This window comes from Lolium perenne, chromosome 4, assembly GCF_019359855.2.
Source record: "Lolium perenne isolate Kyuss_39 chromosome 4, Kyuss_2.0, whole genome shotgun sequence".
Taxonomy (NCBI): domain Eukaryota; kingdom Viridiplantae; phylum Streptophyta; class Magnoliopsida; order Poales; family Poaceae; genus Lolium; species Lolium perenne.
The window spans coordinates 125,162,494-125,188,649 of NC_067247.2; the positions used below are offsets into that span (position 1 = coordinate 125,162,494).

Below are 26,156 nucleotides of genomic sequence, written 5' to 3' on the forward strand. Positions count from 1 at the left end.
ATGGTTCAGAAACTGTCAGCGTATGAACAGCGCCACCCGGACTTGTACCAGGACAAATTCAAGCGTGCGGTAGTCCTGGTTGAGGCAGATGAAGATGAAGGCTCTGCGGGAGATCAGGAAGTAGTGATGGCGTGTAACTCACACGTTCGTTGGGAACCCCAAGAGGAAGGTATGATGCGCACAGCAGCAAGTTTTCCCTCAGAAAGAAACCAAGGTTTATCGAACCAGGAGGAGCCAAGAAGCACGTTGAAGGTTGATGGCGGCGGGATGTAGTGCGGCGCAACACCAGGGATTCCGGCGCCAACGTGGAACCTGCACAACACAACCAAAGTACTTTGCCCCAACGAAACAGTGAGGTTGTCAATCTCACCGGCTTGCTGTAACAAAGGATTAACCGTATTGTGTGGAAGATGATTGTTTGCAGAAAACAGTAGAACAAGTATTGCAGTAGATTGTATTTCAGTAAAGAGAATTGGACCGGGGTCCACAGTTCACTAGAGGTGTCTCTCCCATAAGACGAACAGCATGTTGGGTGAACAAATTACAGTTGGGCAATTGACAAATAAAGAGAGCATGACCATGCACATACATATCATGATGAGTATAGTGAGATTTAATTGGGCATTACGACAAAGTACATAGACCGCCATCCAACTGCATCTATGCCTAAAAAGTCCACCTTCAAAGTTATCATCCGAACCCCCTCCAGTATTAAGTTGCTAACAACAGACAATTGCATTAAGTATTGCGCGTAATGTAACTAGTGACTACATCCTTGAACATAGCACTAATGTTTTATCCCTAGTGGCAACATCACATCCATAACCTTAGTGGTTCTTGTCACTCCTCCAGATTCACAGAGGCATGAACCCACTATCGAGCATAAATACTCCCTCTTGGAGTTACTAGCATCAACTTGGCCAGAGCATCTACTAATAACGGAGAGCATGCAAGATCATAAACAACACATAGATATAACTTTGATAATCAACATAACAAGTATTCTCTATTCATCGGATCCCAACAAACGCAACATATAGAATTACAGATAGATGATCTTGATCATGTTAGGCAGCTCACAAGATCCGACAATGATAGCACAATGGGGAGAAGACAACCATCTAGCTACTGCTATGGACCCATAGTCCAGGGGTAGACTACTCACACATCACACCGGAGGCGACCATGGCGGCGTAGAGTCCTCCGGAGATGATTCCCCTCTCCGGCAGGGTGCCGGAGGCGATCTCTGGATCCCCCGAGATGGGATCGGCGGCGGCGGCGTCTCTCGGGAAGGTTTTCCGTATCGTGGTTCTCAGACTTGGGGTTTCGTCACGGAGACTTTTATAGGCGAAAGGGCAGGTCAAGAGGCGGCACGGGGTCCCCACACCACAGGGCCGCGCGGCCAAGGGGGGGGGCCGCGCCGCCCTAGGGTGTGGCCCCTCCGTGGCCCCTCTTCGTCTCTCCTTCGGACTTCTGGAAGCTTCGTGAGAAAATAGGCCCCTGGGCTTTGATTTCGTCCAATTCCGAGAATATTTCCTTACTAGGATTTCTGAAACCAAAAACAGCAGAAAAACAGCAACTGGCACTTCGGCATCTTGTTAATAGGTTAGTTCCAGAAAATGCACGAATATGACATAAAGTGTGCATAAAACATGTAGATAACATCAATAATGTGGCATGGAACATAAGAAATTATCGATACGTCGGAGACGTATCAGCATCCCCAAGCTTAGTTCTGCTCGTCCCGAGCAGGTAAAACGATAACACAGATAATTTCTGGAGTGACATGCCATCATAATCTTGATCATACTATTTGTAAAGCATATGTAGTGAATGCAGCGATCAAAACAATGTATATGACATGAGTAAACAAGTGAATCATATAGCAAAGACTTTTCATGAATAGCACTTCAAGACAAGCATCAATAAGTCTTGCATAAGAGTTAACTCATAAAGCAATAATTCAAAGTAAAGGTATTGAAGCAACACAAAAGAAGATTAAGTTTTAGCGGTTGCTTTCAACTTGTAACATGTATATCTCATGGATATTGTCAACATAGAGTAATATAATAAGTGCAATAAGCAAGTATGTAGGAATCAATGCACAGTTCACACAAGTGTTTGCTTCTTGAGGTGGAGAGAAATAGGTGAACTGACTCAACATTGAAAGTAAAAGAATGGTCCTCATAGAGGAAAAGCATCGATTGCTATATTTGTGCTAGAGCTTTGATTTTGAAAACATGAAACAATTTTGTCAACGGTAGTAATAAAGCATATGTATCATGTAAATTATATCTTACAAGTTGCAAGCCTCATGCATAGTATACTAATAGTGCCCGCACCTTGTCCTAATTAGCTTGGACTACCGGATCATCACAATGCACATGTTTTAACCAAGTGTCACAAAGGGGTACCTCTATGCCGCCTGTACAAAGGTCTAAGGAGAAAGCTCGCATTGGATTTCTCGCTATTGATTATTCTCAACTTAGACATCCATACCGGGACAACATAGACAACAGATAATGGACTCCTCTTTTATGCATAAGCATGTAACAACAATTAATAATTTTCTCATATGAGATTGAGGATGTTTGTCCAAAACTGAAACTTCCACCATGGATCATGGCTTTAGTTAGCGGCCCAATGTTCTTCTCTAACAATATGCATGCTTAATCATAAGGTGGTAGATCTCTCTTACTTCAGACAAGACGAACATGCATAGCAACTCACATGAAATTCAACAATGAAAAGTTGATGGCGTCCCCAGTAAACATGGTTATCGCACAACAAGCAACTTAATAAGAGATAAAGTGCATAATTACATATTCAATACCACAATAGTTTTTAAGCTATTTGTCGCATGAGCTATATATTGCAAAGGTGAATGATGGAATTTTAAAGGTATCACTCAAGCAATTTACTTTGGAATGGCGGAAAAATACCATGTAGTATAGGTAGGTATGGTGGACACAAATGGCATAGTGGTTGGCTCAAGTATTTTGGATGCATGAGAAGTATTCCCTCTCGATACAAGGTTTAGGCTAGCAAGGCTTATTTGAAACAAACACAAGGATGAACTGGTGCAGCAAAACTCACATAAAAGACATATTGAAAACATTATAAGACTCTACACCGTCTTCCTTGTTGTTCAAACTCAATACTAGAAATTATCTAGACCTTAGAGAAACCAAATATGCAAACCAAATTTTAGCATGCTCTATGTATTTCTTCATTAATGGGTGCAAAGCATATGATGCAAGAGCTTAATCATGAGCACAACAATTGCCAAGTATCACATTACCCAAGACATTTATAGCAATTACTACATGTATCATTTTCCAATTCCAACCATATAACAATTTAACGAAGGAGAAACTTCGCCATGAATACTATGAGTAGAAACCAAGGACATACTTGTCCATATGCTACAGCGGAGCGTGTCTCTCTCCCATAAAGTGAATGCTAGGATCCATTTTATTCAAACAAAACAAAAACAAAAACAAACCGACGCTCCAAGAAAAAGCACATAAGATGTGATGGAATAAAAATATAGTTTCAGGGGAGGAACCTGATAATGTTGTCGATGAAGAAGGGGATGCCTTGGGCATCCCCAAGCTTAGACGCTTGAGTCTTCTTGATATATGCAGGGGTGAACCACCGGGTGCATCCCCAAGCTTAGAGCTTTCACTCTCCTTGATCATGTTGCATCATACTCCTCTCTTGATCCTTGAAAACTTCCTCCACACCAAACTCGAAACAACACATTAGAGGGTTAGTGCACAATATAAATTGACATATTCAGAGGTGACACAATCATTCTTAACACTTCTGGACATTGCATAATGCTACTGGACATTAGTGGATCAAAGAAATTCATCCAACATAGCGAAAGAGGCAATGCGAAATAAAAGGCAGAATCTGTCAAAACAGAACAGTTCGTATTGACGAATTTTAAAATGGCACCAGACTTGCTCAAATGAAAATGCTCAAATTGAATGAAAGTTGCGTACATATCTGAGGATCATGCACGTAAATTGGCTTAATTTTCTGAGTTACCTACAGGGGAAAACAGCCCAGATTCGTGACAGCAAAGAAATCTGTTTCTGCGCAGTAATCCAAATCTAGTATGAACTTTTCTATCAACGGCTTTACTTGGCACAACAAAACACTAAACTAAGATAAGGAGAGGTTGCTACAGTAGTAAACAACTTCCAAGACACAAAATAAAAACAATGTACTGTAGTAAAATAACACATGGGTTATCTCCCAAGAAGTTCTTTCTTTATAGCCATTAAGATGGGCTCAGCAGTTTTGATGATGCACTCGCAAGAAATAGTATTTGAAGCAAAAGAGAGCTTCAAGAGGCAAATTCAAAACACATTTAAGTCTAACATGCTTCCTATGAAGAGGAATCTTGTAAATAAACAAGTTCAAGAAGCATAATGCAACAAGCGTAGAAAGATAAAACAAGTGTAGCTTCAAAAATTTCAGCACATAGAGAGGTGTTTTAGTAACATGAAAATTTCTACAACCATATTTTCCTCTCTCATAATAACTTTCAGTAGCATCATGAGCAAACTCAACAATATAACTATCACATAAAGCATTCTTATCATGAGTCTCATGCATAAAATTATTACTCTCCACATAAGCATAATCAATTTTATTAGTTGTAGTGGGAGCAAATTCAACAAAGTGGCTATCATCATATATAGGAGGCATATTGTAATCATAAAAGAAAATTTTCTCCTCAATGCTTGGGGGACTAAAAAGATCATGCTCATTAGAGCCAGCTTCCCCAAGCTTAGAATTTTCCATAGCATTAGCAACAATGGTGTTCAAAGCATCCATAGTAATAACATTCCCATTAGCATGCATATAAAGTACCATGGGTTTTTTAATTCTCTCTTCAAACACATCATGTCCTAATTCAAGATAAAGTTCATAAAGATCTCTCATATTTTTGTTGTTTTCCATTATGCTTAACTAGTGAAATAAAAACATGCATGATATTAAGTAAAATAAAACAAGTAACTAATTTTTTTGTGTTTTTGCTATAGCAAACAAGATAGCAAATAAAGTAAAACTAGCAACTAATTTTTTTGTATTTTGATTTAGTGCAGCAAACAAAGTAGTAAATAAAACTAAGCAAGACAAAAACAAAGTAAAGAGATTGAGAAGTGGAGACTCCCCTTGCAGCGTGTCTTGATCTCCCCGGCAACGGCGCCAGAAAAAGAGCTTGATGGCGTGTAACTCACACGTTCGTTGGGAACCCCAAGAGGAAGGTATGATGCGCACAGCAGCAAGTTTTCCCTCAGAAAGAAACCAAGGTTTATCGAACCAGGAGGAGCCAAGAAGCACGTTGAAGGTTGATGGCGGCGGGATGTAGTGCGGCGCAACACCAGGGATTCCGGCGCCAACGTGGAACCTGCACAACACAACCAAAGTACTTTGCCCCAACGAAACAGTGAGGTTGTCAATCTCACCGGCTTGCTGTAACAAAGGATTAACCGTATTGTGTGGAAGATGATTGTTTGCAGAAAACAGTAGAACAAGTATTGCAGTAGATTGTATTTCAGTAAAGAGAATTGGACCGGGGTCCACAGTTCACTAGAGGTGTCTCTCCCATAAGACGAACAGCATGTTGGGTGAACAAATTACAGTTGGGCAATTGACAAATAAAGAGAGCATGACCATGCACATACATATCATGATGAGTATAGTGAGATTTAATTGGGCATTACGACAAAGTACATAGACCGCCATCCAACTGCATCTATGCCTAAAAAGTCCACCTTCAGGTTATCATCCGAACCCCTCCAGTATTAAGTTGCTAACAACAGACAATTGCATTAAGTATTGCGCGTAATGTAACTAGTGACTACATCCTTGAACATAGCACTAATGTTTTATCCCTAGTGGCAACAAGACATCCATAACCTTAGTGGTTCTTGTCACTCCTCCGCATTCACAGAGGCATGAACCCACTATCGAGCATAAATACTCCCTCTTGGAGTTACTAGCATCAACTTGGCCAGAGCATCTACTAATAACGGAGAGCATGCAAGATCATAAACAACACATAGATATAACTTTGATAATCAACATAACAAGTATTCTCTATTCATCGGATCCCAACAAACGCAACATATAGAATTACAGATAGATGATCTTGATCATGTTAGGCAGCTCACAAGATCCGACAATGATAGCACAATGGGGAGAAGACAACCATCTAGCTACTGCTATGGACCCATAGTCCAGGGGTAGACTACTCACACATCACACCGGAGGCGACCATGGCGGCGTAGAGTCCTCCGGGAGATGATTCCCCTCTCCGGCAGGGTGCCGGAGGCGATCTCCTGGATCCCCCGAGATGGGATCGGCGGCGGCGGCGTCTCCGGGAAGGTTTTCCGTATCGTGGTTCTCAGACGGGGTTTTCGTCACGGAGACTTTTTATAGGCGAAAGGGCAGGTCAAGAGGCGGCACGGGGGCCCCACACCACAGGGCCGCGCGGCCAAGGGGGGGGCCGCGCCGCCCTAGGGTGTGGCCCCGCCGTGGCCCCTCTTCGTCTCTCCTTCGGACTTCTGGAAGCTTCGTGAGAAAATAGGCCCCTGGGCTTTGATTTCGTCCAATTCCGAGAATATTTCCTTACTAGGATTTCTGAAACCAAAAACAGCAGAAAACAAAGAATCGGCACTTCGGCATCTTGTTAATAGGTTAGTTCCAGAAAATGCACGAATATGACATAAAGTGTGCATAAAACATGTAGATAACATCAATAATGTGGCATGGAACATAAGAAATTATCGATACGTCGGAGACGTATCAAGTAGCAGTGGCTGAATGGACTCGGGGGGCAACCCCCGTGTCCTGCAAATGGGTGAAGCCACCAGGCCCGCCCAGAGGGTTTGATTTTGACGTGACCAAAACTGAGCAAATCTTCGACCTCCTACTCAAGGAGAAGCAGTTGAAGATACCCGAAGGCCTCAAAATCCCCACGGTACAGGAGCTGAACGGAAAGCCATACTGCAAATGGCATAACTCGGTCTCCCATGCCACCAACGACTGCAGGGTGTGGCGTCAGCAGATCCAAATGGCGATAGAACAAGGACGTCTGATTTTTAACCAGTACGCCATGAAGGTCGACACCCACCCCTTCCCCGCCGTTAACATGGTGGAGTGCACTTACCCTGAAGGTTGCCAGCCAGGATCCTCGCTCAGCATCAACATGGTAGGACTTGGACACCACGCTGGCAAGGATGGAGACGAGGGCAGCTGCCCTCGTAGCAAGGACACAGAGGAGGCCGCTCCACGCGATCGGCTCCGTCACGATGGCAAGCGCTACGTCACAGAGGGAGAAGTGAAGAACATAAGATGTCAGCGACCTCTCTCTGATCACCTCCTCAACAAGTATGTGAGTCAGTATGACCAACGCCGACGATCCAGCGATGATGATGAAAGAGATCGTCTGGCTAGAGAAGCCAGAAGACATCGTCGACATGATCGCGATGAGGAGGAGTACGAGCGCTATGCCAAGGAAAAGTCAAGGGAGCAAGACGACGAGGATAGGCACTGGGACTGTCCTTTCTTCAGACACTGCTGGGATTCAGGAATGAGCCGATTGCCTACAATCGGCAATTGCCCAGAATGTAACCAGAAGAAGAAGGAGGCAGCCAACGTGTCCGTGTTCCAACGCTTAGGGCCTCTCCCGCCTCGAAGCAAACACGCTGAGTCCCCTCGGTTGGAAGATCTCGAGGATTTGGAAGACGAGGGAGAAGAAGAAGAAGACAGGTACCACCGGCCAAGGTGGTGCCCTGATGGACTCAGCCGTTCTCAAAAGCGTAGGGTTCAGCGATTGCGCGGCTTAGAAGAAGCCGAAAGGTTATATCTGCACACGCTAAGGAAGGCGCGGCCTGATCTGGCCGCGAAAATTCAGCGAACCCTGGACGAAGAGGGTCGACCACAGAAAATGGAGTGGCGCCCCAAGCAAAGGAAAGCCGATGATGGAACATCGGCTGGCACAAACATGGTGCTCATCCTTCCAACGGAGTTTAGTGCTCCAGGATTAAACGATGCACTCAAGGTGGACGACGGCGAGCGCATCGACATGACAAAGGATGAGGTTAGGCTGGTCTTATCCACCGGCCTGACCGTGTAGCAAGAACAAACCGATGAGCAAACGTGGCGAGGCCGATCCTTGGGATCGGCCCCAAAGATCTATGAAGGAACATTACAAAACCTTCATTGAGCGCTTCGATCAATATGGAGGCCGATTCCAGCAATCGGCCAAAAAATTATCTTCACCACATGTTCTGCTTGTATTCAATATCGATCTGCTGAGCAGCGGTTTACGTCGGCTGATGAGTCAGGGAAAATCAACATTGGTCTTACCGGAGCCGACGTGCAAATACAATGCCTTGGCTAAACTACAGAGCCGATATCTGCAGTCACCTGACAGATTCGGCTCGGGGGGCATCTAATCAGATGAACATGCGCAGATGAACATGTGTGCAGTGAAACATTGGGGGCCGATTAGGAAAAAATCGGCCAGTAAAAAAAATTTCCTTCGTCTTTAGTGGGTATACAGCCGATGCATGGCCATCGACTCAAGAGGTACAGCTGGTATAAGCAGAAGCCTGATGGAGCAGTTGTTGAGTTACAAGGAGAGGCTCTACTGATGAATTCTTTCTCAAGATCTCCAACTCCTTCTGCAAGTCTTCAAGTTCAGCAGTGCCAGTATAAGCATGCAGATCCTAGGAGCATGAGCACAGCCGATGGGCGAATCGAGCGGCTATGGCGTTTTTGCCTGGCGTGGACCAAGGTGACGGCTTGGTCGATGTCACTTTCAGAGGTTGTTACGTCCAGAGTCTTGGAGGGCCTCAGAAATTCAAAACATCCTCACCGGAAGTTGCATCAGGCTGCCAAAGATGATGAGCCGAAGGCTCGGGGGGCAGTTCGCCCTGAAGAATCTTTACTCTGGAAAGCCGATTTTGTTAGAATCGGCTGGTTCTGCATTATAACTTGGAAGCCGATGGCGACACATTTGGCTGATTCATGACTATTCTCGCCTTGGATGAGGCTCAGGGGGCAACTCGCCCGAAAGGTTCTTGGCTCTGGGAGCCGATTTTGTTGGATTCAGCTGGCTTTACATCGCAACTGTTCTGAAGAGTGGTGCTTTTGTTACAGAGTTATCAGTTTCAGCATCCAAGATGATTCAGCAACAGTTCCAGGGCTCTTTTAAAGACGCCTGCTCAAGGCCAAACCGCCGGCTTGCTGCGGTCGGCGGTACCAAGTGCTATCGTCATCAGCGGAGCTGGCTAACTTGGAGGGATGACTGAATTGGCCTGTTTCGCAGACTATCGTGAGGGGCCGATGCGTTGCCATCAGTCATTGAGCATTGTTTAGGCTAACCATCGGCTAAATCAGCATAAAGGACATCGGCAAAATCAAAGGAAGTTTTCATTGATAATAAAATTTCTTACAAAGAGAAGCCGATTGTTCAACAAAAGCAGGAGGGCAGATTACTACTGCTAATCCTATGCTAGTAGGTCCCTACTCTAAGGGCTGTTGCTGTCTTCGCCGTCGCTGGGGTAGCTGCCGTCATTGCTGCTGTCGACGGGTCCCTCGGTGCTGCTACTGTAACCTTCAGCGGAGGCTTCTTCCTCGTCATCATCATCGTCCTCATCTGACCAGGCCCAGCCACGGATGCGCTTTGGCGGCGGTTCATCGGAGGAGGTGTCGTCCTCCTGTTCCTTCTTCGTGCCGGAGGAGATGTCTTCGTCTTCGTCATCCTCTGTTTCTTCTTTGGTGACGGAGGTGAATTTACCCCGGAAGGGAGGGTCGTCGTCGACGCTCTCCGCCTCCAGTGCTCCGTCAATCAGGAATCGGAGGTCATCCTCCCCGTCAGTTAGGGGCATGGCCCCATCTGACCATACGAGGTCCTCGGGTCGGCCCTCTGGCACGAAATCGAAGTCCCACTCCTGCTCGTCCCAATGCTTGGGAGCGCGCCTGTTGTACGCCTCTATCTGGTTGTGCCCTGGGATCGACTCGCTTGAGGAAGAGGATTGGAGAGAAACGGAAGAGGAGGAAGAGGACGACATGGCTATGGAGGGAGAGGGTTTTTTGGCTGATGGCTAATTTGGAGCTGGGGGATGAAGAGGTGAACTGTTTGATGCTGTAAATAAAGGGGATAGAGTAAAGATTTATTGCTCGAACAGTTTCCGAGGAGGTGGGGCCAAAATTGTCAAATCGTGCAGAGAAGTTGAGAAGGCAAGTCATCATGATAAAGAATACTGCGACGGTTCTGCTCTGCCACGACATGACCCGACGAAGAAAAACAGAGTGATTTTGGAATTATCAATTCCAAAACCAGGGGGGCATGTGTTATCACCAGAATTTGACCGAGTCAGAGGTGGGCCACGATCAAGATGGGCTTAAAGATTATACATGGAAGAATATACATGAATCGGCCTTATATGCAAAGTTTGGGCTAGATTGCCCATATATCTGTAATATAGTAGATCACATCTTAGATTAAAAGATAGAGTTTAACCCGTGCACGTTTAGGTGCACGCCTAAATTAGAAAGTCCCCTGGACTATAAATATGTATCTAGGTTTATGGAATAAACAACAACCAACGTTCACCCCAAATCAATCTCGGCGCATCGCCAACTCCTTCGTCTCGAGGGTTTCTACCGGTAAGCATCATGCTGCCTAGATCGCATCTTGCGATCTAGGCAGCACAAGCTTATTTTCGTTGTTCATGCGTTGCTCGTACTGAAGCCTTTTTGATGGCGAGCAACGTAGTTATCTTAGATGTGTTAGGGTTAGCATTGTTCTTTGTATCATATGCTGTCGTAGTGCAACCCTTACGCATCTAGCCGCCCTTACACCTATCTTAGGTGTAGGGGCGGCACCCCGCTTGATCTTTATTTAGTAGATCCGATCCGTTACGGTTGCTCCTTGTTCTTCAAGGATTAGTTTAATATCTGCAATAGTTAGGCCTTACAAAGGGTTGGAGGATCCAGCGGCGCGTAGGGTGTCGTTCGCTAGTCCTAGACAGGATGTTCCAAGGATCAACCTCGTGTTGGTTTTTAGGCCCTATCTAGGATCGGCTTACGATCACCGTGCGTGGCAGCGAGGCCCAATCGTGAGTAGGATGATTCGATTATGCGGTGAAAACCCCAAATCGTCGTAGATCGTTTTAGCTTTATCTTGATCAAGCAGGACCACCATATATTCGTGCACCTCGTACGAATCATGGGTGGATCGGCTCTTTGAGCCGATTCACAGGATAACCTGAGAGCCGATCGAGGCTCGTATTTAATGTTTACGTGTATGCCATGCAGGAAACTAAGCGAGGCATCTCCATCACCTTCCTGGCCAGGTATAGGTCAGGTGGCACGCCCTTGCACCAGCATCGGACGTGCGTGCCGGAGGCTTTGCGGGCCGTCGCTCGGAGGGACCAGGGCCAGCCGCAGCCCTAAGTTGTTCCCGGCTCTACTGTGTTGCCCGTCGCTGCTCGCCAGTGGGTTTCTGACCGCAACAGTTTCTGAATCTCGGCATGAGGGGAGACTGTCTGGAAAAGGCACACTAGGAAGAAAATCAACGGTGTGCAGGGACAAGCTTTGTTTCAATCAAGCACACTACACAGTTCTATACAATGCCAGCTTGGTGGCTCCGTACATCGAGAAACACAAGAATATTGTACGAGAACTAAACTCGGGCCAGCCCGAGTTCTTGATTACACGTCAACACATGAAGACCGTTGGCAGTTGGTTGCAGACACATCTCATGAGTAACACCACTGTTGGAGAGCAACTATACTTGTTCGCCAGGTTACCATCTTCGAACATATGTACATTCCAAGGGTACGAGATAAAAGGGTATATATTTTACACGATTGCCCAAGATAAAAAGAGCACCAACCAAAACAGTGGTGTCTGCTTCGATTCAAAAGATGAGAATTGGTAGACCACCACATATTATGGGTACATAGAGGAGATATGGGAACTTGTCTATGGACCTACTTTTAAGGTCCCTTTGTTTGGGTGCAAATAGGTGAAGCTCAGCGGGGTACAGGTAGATGATAAGTACAGTATGATAACAATGGATCTCAACAATCTTGCATACATGGACGAGCCATTCATCCTAGCCAACGATATGGCTCAAATTTTCTACGTGAAGGACTTATCTAGCAAACCGAGAAAAAGAAATCAGCAAAATAATACATCAACCGAGGAGCCAAAGCGCCACATAGTTCTTTCAGGGAAAATAAAAATCGTGGGAGTAGATGACAAGACATACATGTCAGAAGATTATAATAAGTTTCATGAAATTCCGCCCTTCACGGTGAAAATTGACCCAAGCATCCTGCTAAATGATGAAGATTCTCCATGGCTACGACGCAGAAGAAAACCACAACACTAGATGGCGATGTTGGCGATATTTAAACCTTTTATGTAATAATGTATTCTTAATAGTTCCCAGGACAATATCTACATTTATGTAATAATGAGAACCCTCCTCTTGTACCCTGAGCTACTGGTTGTTGGATGTATAGTAGCAGCTTCCGGGCGGGAGTCCTGCTTGCGGGAAGAGTTCCCTCGGGCGGAGCTTTCGAAGATGTCTAAGACGACCGACCATTTAAGACATCTTCGAGAAGCTCCACCCGAGAGGCTCTTTCCTTCCAGGTCGTCGTCGCCGGGTGTATACCAGGCCCCGGGAAGCTCTCTCTGCTCTCCCCTCCTTTTGTACCCTGGGCTACTGGTTGTTGGGTGTGTACTAGCAGCTTCCGGGCGGGAGCCCTGCTTGCGGGAAGAGTTCTCTCGGGCGGAGCTTTCGATGATGTCTAAGATGGCCTACCATCTAAGACATCTTCGAGAAGCTCTGCCGGAGAGGCTCTTTCTTTCGTGGTCGTTGCCTCTCCTATCTCTGCTCCCGGGCTGCTCTCTCTGCTCTCCCCGGAGGGGCTATATATAGCGGCGTGCCTCCAGATAATCCCCTCCCCTCAGATAAGGCTCCCCCAGATAATGCAAACACCAGATAAGCCTCCCCCAGATTAATCCCCCCATTTCTTTGTCCCGGTTTGAGCCCCCACCCAGAATAAAAGGGGCATATAAACTAATCCACCATCTCGGTCGAAGCCACCACCCGAGATAAGGCTTCCTCAGATTACTTTAACTAAATTAAACTAAAACAACGGCAATGATTTTATTGAAATTTAACTAGATACATTAACTAAATTTAAACCAAAATAACGACTACGACTTTATTGGAATTTAAGTAGATACGTTAACTAAATTTAAACTAAAATAACGACTTCGACTAGTTCTTCCGCGCATCCATTGCTGCCCTCCTGGCTTCCGCCTCATGCCGCAGCTGCTGCTACAGCTCCTCCTCACGACGACGCTTATGCATCTCCTCACTATCCAGCTCCGCCACACGCCGCCGCTTATGCAACTCCTGGAGACTCTGCCTCTCAAATGCTTATGTGGTAGCCGCTAGCGCTGCCTCCTCCCACTCCTATATCTCCGCAAGCTGCGGGTCCACCTTCACCGGTGGTGGGTGCGGCTTTAGGGGCATTGTGAAATGGGCTAGGGTTCGGTGAGTGAAGTGGGAGACGGGGATGTAAGAGCTATTTATAGAGACGTGTAGGCGGGAAATCTCCCGCGCGACATCGTGGCGGGAAACTTTCGCACGTGGCCCCTAAACCCTAAAGGAGCAACATCCTGCATGCGTCACATAGAGGACCTTTTGTCTCGGTCTGTGTTACCAGCCGGGACAAGTGTGACCCCTGCGCGCTCCGTGGCGGCCACGTGATGGCTGGTAAGCGGGCCGGGACAAAAGCCTCTTACGAGCCGGGACAACAGACATGTTTTCTACTAGTACTAGTTGACAAAATGCCCATAAAGCATGGACAATGGAACCCCGTGTGAAGAACTAGTTGACAGAATGCCCCTAAAACATGGACAATGGAGCATGTGAAGAACTAGTTGACAGAATGCTTCAGGCATAATCCTGAAGTGTACATAGTAGGTGTGCATGCTTTGTGGACTAAGTCATTATCAGACATCTTCTGTGGCAGTATTACATGACATAAGTCGATCTTATACCGTTACCAGTATACCGTACCGCTCTCATTTTTGACTTGACCAAACCAACCAAAATGGTACATTGAAGTGAGATGCATCGCCGCTCGGGCTTGCAAGTCGAGTGGGAGTTCGGTGGGCCGGGTGTAGGGTTTTAGTCGGCATCTCGCATAAGCATGCAAAAGTATTATTTAGTTCAAACTAGACCGACTTATTTAAAAAATTGCTACCAACTTAACAAGTTTTGACTATGAAATGGGGCGGATTGGGTGCCGTTTTGCAACCCCAGTCAAGTGCCACAATAGGACACACTTAGTCGTAAAAAATGTGGACCTAGTCGGTCATAGTTGGGAAAATATTAATTAAACGGGTTAAAATGTCACACATCTAAGACTTAACATGGGTAAATTGTGACGGAATAAAACTTCCATAAATATAAAGACTAAAGTAAAATTCACTGGATATTTTCTCATATGCTACAAAAGGAACTTACACCAATACACCATGATAGTCAATACAAACTTGTACTAATTTTTTTTACTGAATATCACATCCAACAAGGAGTGTATGGAAAAGATGCTTCAATAAGTCCACGTGGGCCTGCAATATCACTATAATATTTTGGGCCTAAGTTACCAAGGACTTCAACCTTGGAGGTGCTTAAATAGTACGCCAATCCTCTGTTCAACTTGCTACTCAAGAAGACGATTTGTTTGAAAGGATGAAATGCAAGGAAGGAAATATAATTGCACCCGCCTTTGTCGGCTGTATCTCCAATATCCAGGGCATCATTATCGGAGTTCCATTCAAGATCGTCGTCTATTACCATGGACTCATGATTGTTGTAGAGTTTCCTATACTTCTCTTCATTGTAGTTAACATCCTGGAAGATCCATGGGCCGTGAAGTTGTTGATCTTCGTTTAGACATGGCACCAGTGGCTTGATGTCTTTGTCGTGCTCTAAAACCCACTTGGCGCATCCGCTCGATTCGTCAAGGATCCATACCTGAAGTTGGAGAGAATATATACTTCTTCTGGGTAGTGATGCATAATATACCCCCTTTTCCGATTTTCCTAGAAGGCATTGTCCGCAATTCCCAGGTTCAAAACTTCTCGGTGTTTTAATTACCTGATACGTGTTATTTGCTAAACACAACCTGCAAGAAATCATATATTATTATTAACCAACGTACGAATAAATAAATCTAAAAAATGGAAATATCTCAGGATGACGGGAAACCAAGAAAAAAAAGAGAGGAGTGAGTGTATACCTACCTCATAACAAAAGAATTTGTGCAGTGTACATAAAGTGCCCCACGCCAATAAACGCCGTGCCGCGTGTCCTCTAAATAGTCGTCCGTTGCCAAGTGGGCCACGGTTCCTGCAGCCTCCCCTTCTCTTACAAACTGCCTCTCCTCCCATCGTCCAGTCAACGAAGAGAAGACTCGTAAAGGACACGACGACGGTGGCCACTCCGACTCTAATATTGTTGGGTCAATCTCGATATAGGGATCTTCAAATGGTGCTATGTCGAGCTCGACGTAAGGAACCTGAGGTATGAGGAACACCTGGTAGTGAGACGACACCGCGGGGTCGAACACAAGGTAGGCCTCGTCGGGGAAGCACTCCAGCCCTGGACTCGGGGGCGGTTGGCGTGGCAAGGGCGCCTCCCACCCCGTGGCCGGGTTAGCCACGTAGTTGTACTGCAGGAGAAGACCATTGCAGTGATCCATCGTGCGGTAGACGACGAGCCTCTCTCTGAGTCTGATCCCGAGGCCTTCCGAGGGCGGCGGGCGGCAGAAGAACTCGGAGTACGTGAGCTCGTTGAAGTTGATGAAGATGCCCGCTAATGTGTGAGGGAGGAGCTCGGCGCGTAGTATGCGGCGAGCGTCGATGATGGTCAGCCACGCCTTGCACGCGCACCGGCACGCGGCGAGATCGCGTGGAGCGAGACGGCCGAGGACGGCGGCCAGCACGTCGTCCGGCAGCAGCCGCGTCTTGTCGCCCTGCTGCTCCATGGATCGATCGATCGATCTCTCCAGTAATCGGTTTGCGTGGCCGAACGCTCTAGTCTGCAAGCTCGTTCTTGGGTGCGTGGTGGGCTCTTATAGCGGATGGATCCCAATCCGAGTCGGAGCAACGGTGGGCCGCACATGGGCCGCACGGGAGAGAACGAAACGGCCCATGAAGAACCACTAGACTAGGCGAAAGAAAGCGAGCCGAACGGCCAGACAAAGCCCATCTAGCTTCTCCTTCCCCTAAACCCCCGAACCCGAAGAATGGCGCAGTGTCTCCGGGGCAAGGGCGGCGCCGCCGCCGCCGCCGCCGGTGAAGCGCTCCGCAAGGCGGCCCCGTGGCAGCGAGCGGCCTCGGCGTCGTACCACCACACGATCCAGGCGGTGCCGCGGGAGACGGCCGGCCCGCGCGCGGCGGCGCGCGAGCGCCGCAACGGCAACGTCCCTGCCGTGCTGCTCTCCCTCGCCGGCTCCGGGCCGGGAGAAGGGGTCGCGCACCGGAAGCTCCTGACCACCGACAGGAAGCAGCTCGGGGAGATGCTGAAGCAGTCGCCCTACTTCCTCTCCACCCCGGTCGGCCTCCAGGTCCGCGCCGGCGAGCGGTCCACCGCCGTCGTGCACTCCGGCACCGTCCTCCCTATCAAGGTATACCAGCGTTTGTCTACGTTTTACCAGACATTGCAACCATTTGTTGAGCATACATCCAGGATCTGCATTTTTGTGGTCTTTCATGGTGACTCGCCTTGTGTTCGACAGAATGCGCGTTAGTGTAGTTCCTGTACCACCTTTTTATGGTACTTGTTTCCTGCTCATAAATGTATTTCTATCTCGGGAAATCTCTTGTGAAGAGTAGCTTTCCAGAATGGGATGGGTCTACAGCGGGAGGAGGTTCATACCATTGCCATATAGTGCATTGTCTCTGATCTTTGTGCTCTTGTCTATGCAGGTGCAGACAGATGAAACAACAGGGAATATATTGAACCTGGTGATGGTGGAAGCAGATGAGGGAACAATGCTCAAGGTGAATTTGCCTGTAGTGTTCAAAGGGGAGGATATCTGCCCTGGATTAAAGAAAGGTATCCCCTTTCTCTTTTCTAATTTTAGCAACATTCTTTCGTGTACTTGCTAGTGATGAACCGATGATAGCTAAGAATTTAAGATGGCATAGGACCTAAGCTTGTACATTTGTCTATCACTGAAACACATGCTAAGAACAACCATCTTGGTGGTTATGCCGAAATACAATTGGTGTGCGAATCATATTAGTTATGATAGTAAGCACTTGGTGTGCATGCTATGATTTAACCCTATTTTATATAGCACGATAACCTAGTAAAGCGCAGTCTGGCCGTATTTAGCTCAACCAAATGCACTATTTCCTGTTGTCTGAACATATGTGTGTGAACCACTGTTCCACTGGAAATTGCTTAAGTATGAATAAGTACAAATGTCTGGTCTCAATTTCTACTCCCTCTGTCCATAAAAGGATAACCTAGTAAATCACAGTCTGGCCGTTTTTAGCTCAACCAAATGGACTATTTCCTGTTGTCTGAACATATGTGTGTGCACCACTGTTCCACTCGAAATTGCTTAAGTATGAATAAGTACAAATGTCTGGTCTCATTTTCTACTCCCTCCGTCTCTAAGACATCCTTTTATGGACAGAGTTAGTACATTTTTCTTCTTCCTTAAGATGTTCACCTTATAAATGCTAAATTAGTCCTCCTTTTCCAAATATATATAGAGCTTAAGGCATTAAGATGGTGCAGTACACATGCTTGTGACCTTTTTTAGTACTTTTTAATGAAAATATAAAGGCATTGAAATACTATGAAGAAATTTTGTTAATAACATTACCAGTTAAAAAATCTGAATATTTTCTGTATACCAGCAGTCAAAGTTTCAAAACTCTGGGTGCATGCTTCTGTTTGACTTTTTTTTAATAAATGGATCGATTTCTCCACATAAAATTCAGACAGACAGTCTTTGTGATTCTGGACAGTGAGGAACGACTATGAAAGTTTGGTACTGTAGTAACCATTATTTTCAGTGGGTACTCCAGCAGTTCTGTCAGAGCTTATTAAAAACGAATGTTGAACAGCACGAAGTTCCATAACAAGATATTACTAGTCTTTTGGCATTCTAATAACATAGTATGCTTTTAGGTTTTGTTTTGTTTTTATCACAACAGTGATTGACTGATCGTGTATTTCTACTATTTACTACGCTTCAACCATGGTTATGTGCTCCTCACCTGTCATGTGGCATTGTTTGTATCGAGGCCTCTCAACTAAAGAAGCAACCGTGTCTATGCTACTTCTGCAATGACATATCGCATTTAATATGCCCTGAATTTTCTTCTAATTAGGAAAGTCATGTTGGTTTATTAGAGAGACAATTTTCTGTTACTCAACTTCCACTGGCCTGAATGCCAACTTCAGTTATCTTATATTCCTTCAGAAGCAGTAAGCTGGCTTCTTGAAAAGCTTGGTGGTTCGGAGTCAATGCAACACCTCATCGCAAAGGTTGAACAGCACAAAGTTCCTAGCCTCACACTCCTCACTACAAGTTGGTTCGGAGTTTGCATAGAAGATACTGCATTAGCAACCTGGTTATGATATTATAGACTTACAGCGGGTCTACGCTTACACTCAAGATCCCGCGAGCAATATCTTTTACTTTTTAAGCAGTAGGTTGAGGTTAGTACCAAAGTGAAAGTAGCTGAAAACTGAAAGACCCCGCCCCCTACTGCGAACATAAAGGTTCCTTACCTGTAGAGGTACAAACAAATGATTTAGATAGGCCTAGGTAGGAAGCCCATGATTTTTCAAGAAGATAGCCCAAGCACCGAAGTCCACCTTCCCGTTACTGAAAATCGCATCATTTCTCAGGTGTCATGCCCAACAACTTACATCACATAGGGGAGTCCTATGTCTTGAAATCTTACAATGGGCCTACTCTTATGCTCAATCACATCAATTTTTTGTACTAACATTTTTGTGGTATACTCGGTAGTGATGAACTGCTGATAACTAAGAGTTGAAGATGACATAGGAGCCTAAGCGTCTGCATTTTTCCATACTCAAACACATGGTAAGAATAACCATCTCGATAGATATGCCAAAAATACCGGGACGTATTCAGGGGGGCTAGCAGGGGCGATGCCTCCCTCTAATGATTTCGTCGTACTTACTATTGATTATTCAGATCGCTAACAATGTCTGATAATCACGGTGCTTTCCTCACCCCCCCCCCCCCCCCCCCCCCCGCCGCCTGCCGGAACCTAGTCTACTAATTCCCATAGTTAGGATAAATCTCTTGTTTATTTAAATTAGCGCAATAGAAACTAATTAGAAAAATATTCAATTGTCAATTAGCTTGTGTTTGTGTAGACATGAAGACGATATTAATCGAGAACATGATTTATTAATTAGCTTTTGTATCAACTTTAGATTATGTCTTCTAAGATTTATTATGCTCCTGTTCTCCCCACCCCCACCCCACCCATGTCTGGTTCCTGACTCCGTCCCTTCATCTGCATGTGAATTATATTAGGTACAGTAGTAAGAACTTGGTGTGCATAGTAGGATTTGAGCCTTTTTTTTACATAGCACCATAACCCGGTGAAGCACAATTTGGCCATATTTAGCTTAATTTAAAGTGACTATTTCCTATTGCCTGAACATATAAGCCAATATTCCACCGGAAATTGCTTATGTATGAATAAGTACAAACGCCTGGTCTCCTGTGTAATCTACACTTCTTGTTTCTTCGCTGTGATGTTGGCGCAGTACGCACACTCAGTGACCTTTTTAGTACGTATTATTGAAGATGTTGAAAATATAAAGGTATTGAAGTACTACTGACAAAATTTTGTTAATAACATTACCAGTTAAAAAATCTGAATATTTTCTCTGGTATTAAATTTTTTAAAGTCTGGCTGCATGCTTCTGTTTGACATGTTTTTCTTCATATAAATGGATCGATTTATCTACATAAAATTCAAACAGACGCTCTCTTTGTTATTCTTGACAGTGAGGAATGACTATGTAAGTCGATAAGAACTAGTATTAGGAAAATGAATGTTGAACTGCACGATAGTTCCATAACAATGTATGACTATCCTGTAAACATTCTAACAACATAGTATGTTTGTTAATTTTTTTATTATAACAGGGACACATGTATTCTCTACTATTTACTAGGCATCATTGCATTGACCGTCATTATGTGGTACCGACCTGTCACTTGGCACTGTATCGAACCCTCTTACCTAAGGAAGCAACCATGACTTTGGTACTTCTGTAATGATACATCACATTCAATATGCTTGGAATGTGCTTCTAGTTACGAAGACAAGGTTGGTTTATTAGAGAGACAAGTTTCTGTTACTCAACTTTCACCGGCCTAAATACCAACTTCAGTTAGCTTATATTCTTTCAGACGCACTAAGCTGGCTTCCTGAAAAAGCTTGGTGAGAGGAGCCTAGCTGACACTCCTCATTAGGAATGTGGTTCAAAGTTTGAATAGAAGCCATACGTATTGTAAACTTACAGCGGCTCTCCGCTTATGCTCAAAATCCCATTAGTATTAAAGTTAGCACCAAACTGAAAAGTACTTGTGGAAAACTGAAACCCCCCACCCCCTCCTGTGAACATAAAGGTTCCTTTACCCTCAGAGATACAGCCGATCGATTTAGATTAACCAAGGTAGGAAGCCTCATAATTTTGCAAGAATTTAGCCGAAGCACCAAGGGATGCCTTCCCGTTGCCAAAAACCGCATTATTTAGTTGTCGTGCCCAGCATCTTACAGCACATAGTCTAGCCCTTATGTCTTCAAAGCATACCAATCTTAGTTTCTGCAAACGTGTGGCTCTATGCTTATGCTCAAGATCTCCTGAGTATACCTTTCATTATATAAGCAGTAGGTTATTGCCAAACTGGCAGTAGTGCAAGAAAACATGCGAGAAAGCATTCAGCTCATACACACCTGTGTAAGACAAATATAACAAATTATACCAGACTATTATGGCATGTTCAATATATGCAGCACTCCTTACCTTTTTTGTGTAGATCGACTGTGTAGCTCTTGCTTTGTTGTTTTTAATACTCCCTCCGTCCATAAAAGGATACATCCAAATTTAGACAAACTTGTGGCATCCTTTAATGGACGGAGATAGTATAATTTTCTATTGATGTGTTACGCTTCTATGCTATGCTTGACCTAACTCTCGAATTTGATCGAAAAAGCAGGTGGGTTCTTGCAGAAAATAAGGACCAGCTTGGTGTATCTGTGCCCCGCTGAGCACATCCCTCCAAAAATCGAGGTGGACCTGACAAATCTTGACATTGGGGATAGAGTATTAATGCAGGACATCCCCGTACATCCGTCTCTCAAGTTACTGAGTAAAAACGAGACGATGCCAGTCTGCAAGGTCCTATCCTCAAAGCCAGCTGAGTAGGAGCCTGTTCAACCATCTAGAGCTGGAGACATGTACCTACCATGGATGGTGCAGCGGCCTGAGAATTTAATCCCTCTCTCTGGGTTGTCTGGTTTGATTTCAGCACATCTCTTGGCTAGGTTCCAGTTTGCCAGTAGTAGATTCAGACAAGTTTATTGTATTACGAACAAACAGGCTGAAGAGAACAGTCCCATGATCCATCTTGGCTGTAATGCCGTAAAATAATATATCTTGGCTTTCTCAGTTCAGGGACATAAACAAGACATTCTTGTAGATTCTTGGTTGTTGTGGCCTGGGTGAATTTGACACACCTGGCTGATGATTTGGGGTGGTTGTGATGCTCCTCTTGTTGCCAATCATTCCTGTTTACAGCTCTTGGTCATGATAGATCTTTGCATGTATTGAATGCTTGATGCGTGAACCACTAGAGGTCTGGAGTGGAAAGGCCAGTCGCTCTGTCATCTAGATCATTGATGGGTGTCGTTGTTTCTTCCTTTCCTGTACGGTGCTTGCTACGCCGCGTAGCATAGGCGCACCTTTTCACATTTATCTGGTCCTGGGAATCTGGGATGCGAATTGAATGGGCTGGGTTTGGTTCTCCAGCAGGCCAGGTCCAGCTTCGCGATCGGTACCTCCAGTCACCGACCATGTGTGCCCTTCTGGGCCTGGCATTTGGACCACTGCATGTCTAGCCAAGCTTCTCTTGCGACTCTAGAGCATTTTCCCTCCTGAACATGAAGCATCTTCACGCTTGACATGTGAAAACGTAGCTGAGCCGTTTGGGACAATGGAAGCGCGTTTGGTAGCCTGCAACGATTCTTATGCTACAGGGTATGGGGACACGCATAAGGTCTTTGGGCCACGTTCTGCACTTCGTTTGGTAGGCTAGGTTGCATCATTTGATTAAAATCGCCCCATTGAGTGGTTGCTTTCATTCAAGCACAAATGGCTACACAGTGATTTTGATCACCGCTTCTCTCTTCCAGTGACCTAACACACAACAACTAAGAAAATAAGGTAGCAGTTCATGGTGGCGGAGCTAACCATCCCAGGCTTCTGGCCGGTGACACAAGTTATTTTGATGAAAATTTTGGTGACAGTTTGACAAGGCTTACAGTGTGTCCATGCTTGATGAAAATCTTAGATCCACCATTGGTAGTCTATGCGTTCATTATTAGCTACAATGGGTACTTAATTAAATTCAATTCCTAGCCAATATGAAAGGCAGCTCATCAGTTTGGTCCCTAGCTACTACGAACGCTAGTAAAATGAAGAGTTCAATCTTCTCTTTTTCTTCTTCTTATTCTCGGATTATGGCGTTACCTCTATTATCCCTCATTGTATTTTCCACTCCATCTTCTTGTTCTTCCAAGATTTATTGGTTTTTTTTTCACACCATGGCTAGTCTCAACTTCATCAGGCTCAACCATCTCCAGGAAAAGCTCATCTAGACCCCAACCTAAGATTGAGTTGCAAAGAATACAACAAGCAAGAATCATTTTGCTTGGGTGTTGTAAGGGTGGAATGTTTTCTGGTCAAGGACCTTGAATCTATTTTGCAATGCAACAAATGTGCTCTCAATGCTAACTTTAAGGCTAGAGTGTATGAGATTGAACAATTCCATGGCATTCTATGGTATGTTTCTTGCAGGAAATCGTTCAGATGGTACCTAGTTTCTGAAGGTTGGTAAAATCCCTGGTCGGTATGCATGCATATCTTGTATCTCCTAGGTAGAACTTACCATCATAGATATTTGACCTATCAAGCATAGACGCGCTGTCAGCAAGAATCCTTGCATCATTAGCAAACCCTTTCGAACCAGCTAGCACATATGTGAACTTGAGATCGAAATCATCAAAAGACATCACATCATGGCTGGTGCAGTGTTTCCTTCTCCTATATGTTGAAGAGTCTGATTTTGGCACTCTAACAATCACATGAGTACCATCGATAGTCTCAATACAATCATGTCAATACACGAACAAAAGTTGTGTTTCTTACTATAGTAGTCGTTTGATGAAAAGAAACTAGAGTATTAGTGCTCACCCTGAAATATGACCACCTTATGTAGCTATTTTTATTTTTATTTTATATTAGGAGGCGTGCAATCAATTGGTGGCTTGATCATCTCTCATCTGAGCTCTCCAATTGCATACAAGACTTCTTTGAGATAGCGAGAAATAATATCTTTGGATCTCCTAAAGCGCTATGGATCATTCTAAACATCTGGTTCTGACCCACACCATAAAAAAACATAGTAAGTTGCTCTTCCACAGGTTGGATGCTATCTTCCGACAATCCTCTCTCCCCGAATCTTTTGACAAGTTCAAAGAAAGGGTTTCTTCTCATCCGAAGTATTTGGACAGACTCTACATCATTGGAGTTGTAGGGTAGAAGGAATCAGCCGGTGAGATAGATCCGCGTCTCCGTCGCCGTCAGTATCAAAAGGGGAAATGGGGATTACGGAGGAGGTGACACCGAGCTTTGCCGCAAAACGCAGCGAAAATTTCACGGTTTCCTGTCATCTCATGCCGAGCTCCCACGCACACGGCGTTTCTTCTTTTCGCACCGCTGGGGACTGGCCATGGAAAAACTGCAGATTCCGCCGTTTAGAGAGGGCATAGCTCGAGAGTGATTTTAAGAAGCATGCAGGCCACAACGCAGACATTGTCCAACCATCCAATCAACCTATTTTTGCATCTAGCTGACTTGTTTGGAGGGGATGGGAGCTACCTAACCTAACACGCGTAGATGTCCCAGATGGCAAGAGCCTGCACGAACTATTTGGTGCGAGCCTGTTTCTTGAGTTCCAGATAGAATTAGGCCTTTTCGACGATGACAGTGCCCTGACGCGTTAAAATCCATGCATGGGGATGAACAGGAAGAGTGGGTGCTTGTCTTTTTGGACGAGTCCAATGATTAACATGGCACTGAAACCTTGAACGGTTGGAATTTACCGTGCAACAATCTCCACAAAAGCCTCGGCCAGATCTCGATCAACCAACACCGTGCAGCGGTGAGGGAGGGGGTCAGGCAGGACAGACAAAAGGGTGATGGCGAGGAACGCGAGACAATTCCGACGACGACTCTCGCCTCGGCAGGCGCGCGGGCGATCGAGGTTGGTGCTAGCTAGTAGCTTGGCAATAACTCCAAATCAGGCCAGGAGCAACGACAATTCGGGCAGGCAGGGGTTTAGGGTCCCCGCCGGCCGGCCTGTGTTAGATCGATCGGCTACGCGCCTCTGCATTCAAGATTCATCGGATTTCTCCAGCGCGCGGCAGCAGCGAGCCTACGTACGTACTGTTGCTGGAGTACGTACGAAGAATTTCTCCCTGGGTTTCTTCACCGGTCGCGGTCGGTCGAGCTCCTGCCCCCACCCACGTCCCAGCTTGAAGATGGGATCTACCTAGTAGGGGCCGGGAGGGGGTGTGGGCGGTGGCCGGCCAGCGGCGGAGCTTCTCCAAGTCCCAGCAGGTGGCCCTTGGCCCCTTGAACAACTTTGATCTACTTCTCATGCAATAAGCTTCTCTACTGGGATTACTGCTGATAATTTAGTCTGCTTGAGGATTCATAACCTCAAAGTAGATTTGGAACCTCCTACCGTAGTTCTTCATTGAAGCTCCGGCGACAGTAGCGCCTAGCGATGAACGACAACGTTAAGAGCATGTCTAACAGACCCCTTACTTTTCTACCCCTTAAAACACGAGTAAAGGGCCCTGTATTCACTTTTTGCTGGTCGAAAACTCGTCCGAGCTAGCAGACCCTGTATCCCCACCCCGTAAAACAGAATCCTACAGAATATTCTGTTTTCAGCGGCGGCGCGCGGGTAGCTATGGCGGCGGCGCGGGGAAAACGGTTGGGAATTCTGAAATATCTGCGCGCCCTAGTGAAATGGGATGAGGGGTTGGCCCTGTATTCAGCCTCCCGCCCCGTAGAAGTAAGGGGCGAAGAGCCGCCCCGTAACCAAAACTGTAAAAAATCGACCCGGGGGCCAGTTTTACGGGGTCTGCTAGACGGCCGGGTAGCGCCCAACCCCTTATTTTGGCAGTTATTATACGGGTTTGCCCCTTTTACGGGGTCTGTTAGACCTGCTCTAACACTTGCTACAAGAGGAAGGGAAGTGGGCGGGTAGTTGCAGGTGTCTATGCCGTTTTAGACGAAAAACTATTCTTTTTTTTTTTTTTTTTTTTTTGAACGCGGAGCGCCCCGAAGGGCGTAGAAGCATCATTAATTCCAAGCGGTGGGTGTACAGGACGTTACAAAGGACCCCATGAAAAAGAGAAATAATACATAGGTCCCTGGTAAATGCAGAAAAGACCTCAGAAGGAAAAAGAAGATTGCAATCAGGTCCTTCTCTATCCCCACCGGCGAGCAAGAGACCAGAGAGCCGCCGTCGGGCTTCAAGGCGGGGACGGCACCACTTGCATTGAAGTCGACGATGAACGCGGCCTCCAATCTCTGAGAGGGCCTCCGATGGAGGTTGAAGAATCGCCAAGCTTTACTGGCGTAGATAACGGCTAGCAAGATCGCCGCCGATGTGCTGCTCGAAAAGATCGCTTCAGAAGAGCTCCGGTGCCACCTCCGC

The 26,156-nt window shown here is 45.7% G+C and overlaps 2 protein-coding genes across 3 annotated transcripts; one reads left to right on the forward strand and one right to left on the reverse strand.

Annotated features, from left to right (window-relative positions):
- Positions 1-14,641: 14,641 nt before the first annotated feature.
- Positions 14,642-16,112, reverse strand: LOC127347157 (uncharacterized). Its single transcript, XM_051373380.1, has 2 exons — positions 15,370-16,112; positions 14,642-15,251 (listed from the first exon to the last, which is right to left on the reverse strand). Exons 1-2 carry the CDS (start codon positions 16,110-16,112, stop codon positions 14,642-14,644), a joined length of 1,353 nt encoding a protein of 450 aa, XP_051229340.1.
- A 221-nt stretch (positions 16,113-16,333) lies between these two features.
- LOC127293830 (uncharacterized) lies at positions 16,334-21,942 on the forward strand. Of its 2 annotated transcripts, none has more exons than XM_051323502.2 (3): positions 16,334-16,754; positions 17,056-17,185; positions 21,360-21,942. In XM_051323502.2, exons 1-3 carry the CDS (start codon positions 16,374-16,376, stop codon positions 21,569-21,571), a joined length of 723 nt encoding a protein of 240 aa, XP_051179462.1. In that variant the 5' UTR covers positions 16,334-16,373; the 3' UTR covers positions 21,572-21,942. The 2 variants fall into 2 exon arrangements, with proteins under 2 accessions (XP_051179462.1, XP_051179464.1); XM_051323504.2 differs by having other exon boundaries at positions 21,363-21,942.
- Positions 21,943-26,156: the final 4,214 nt, after the last annotated feature.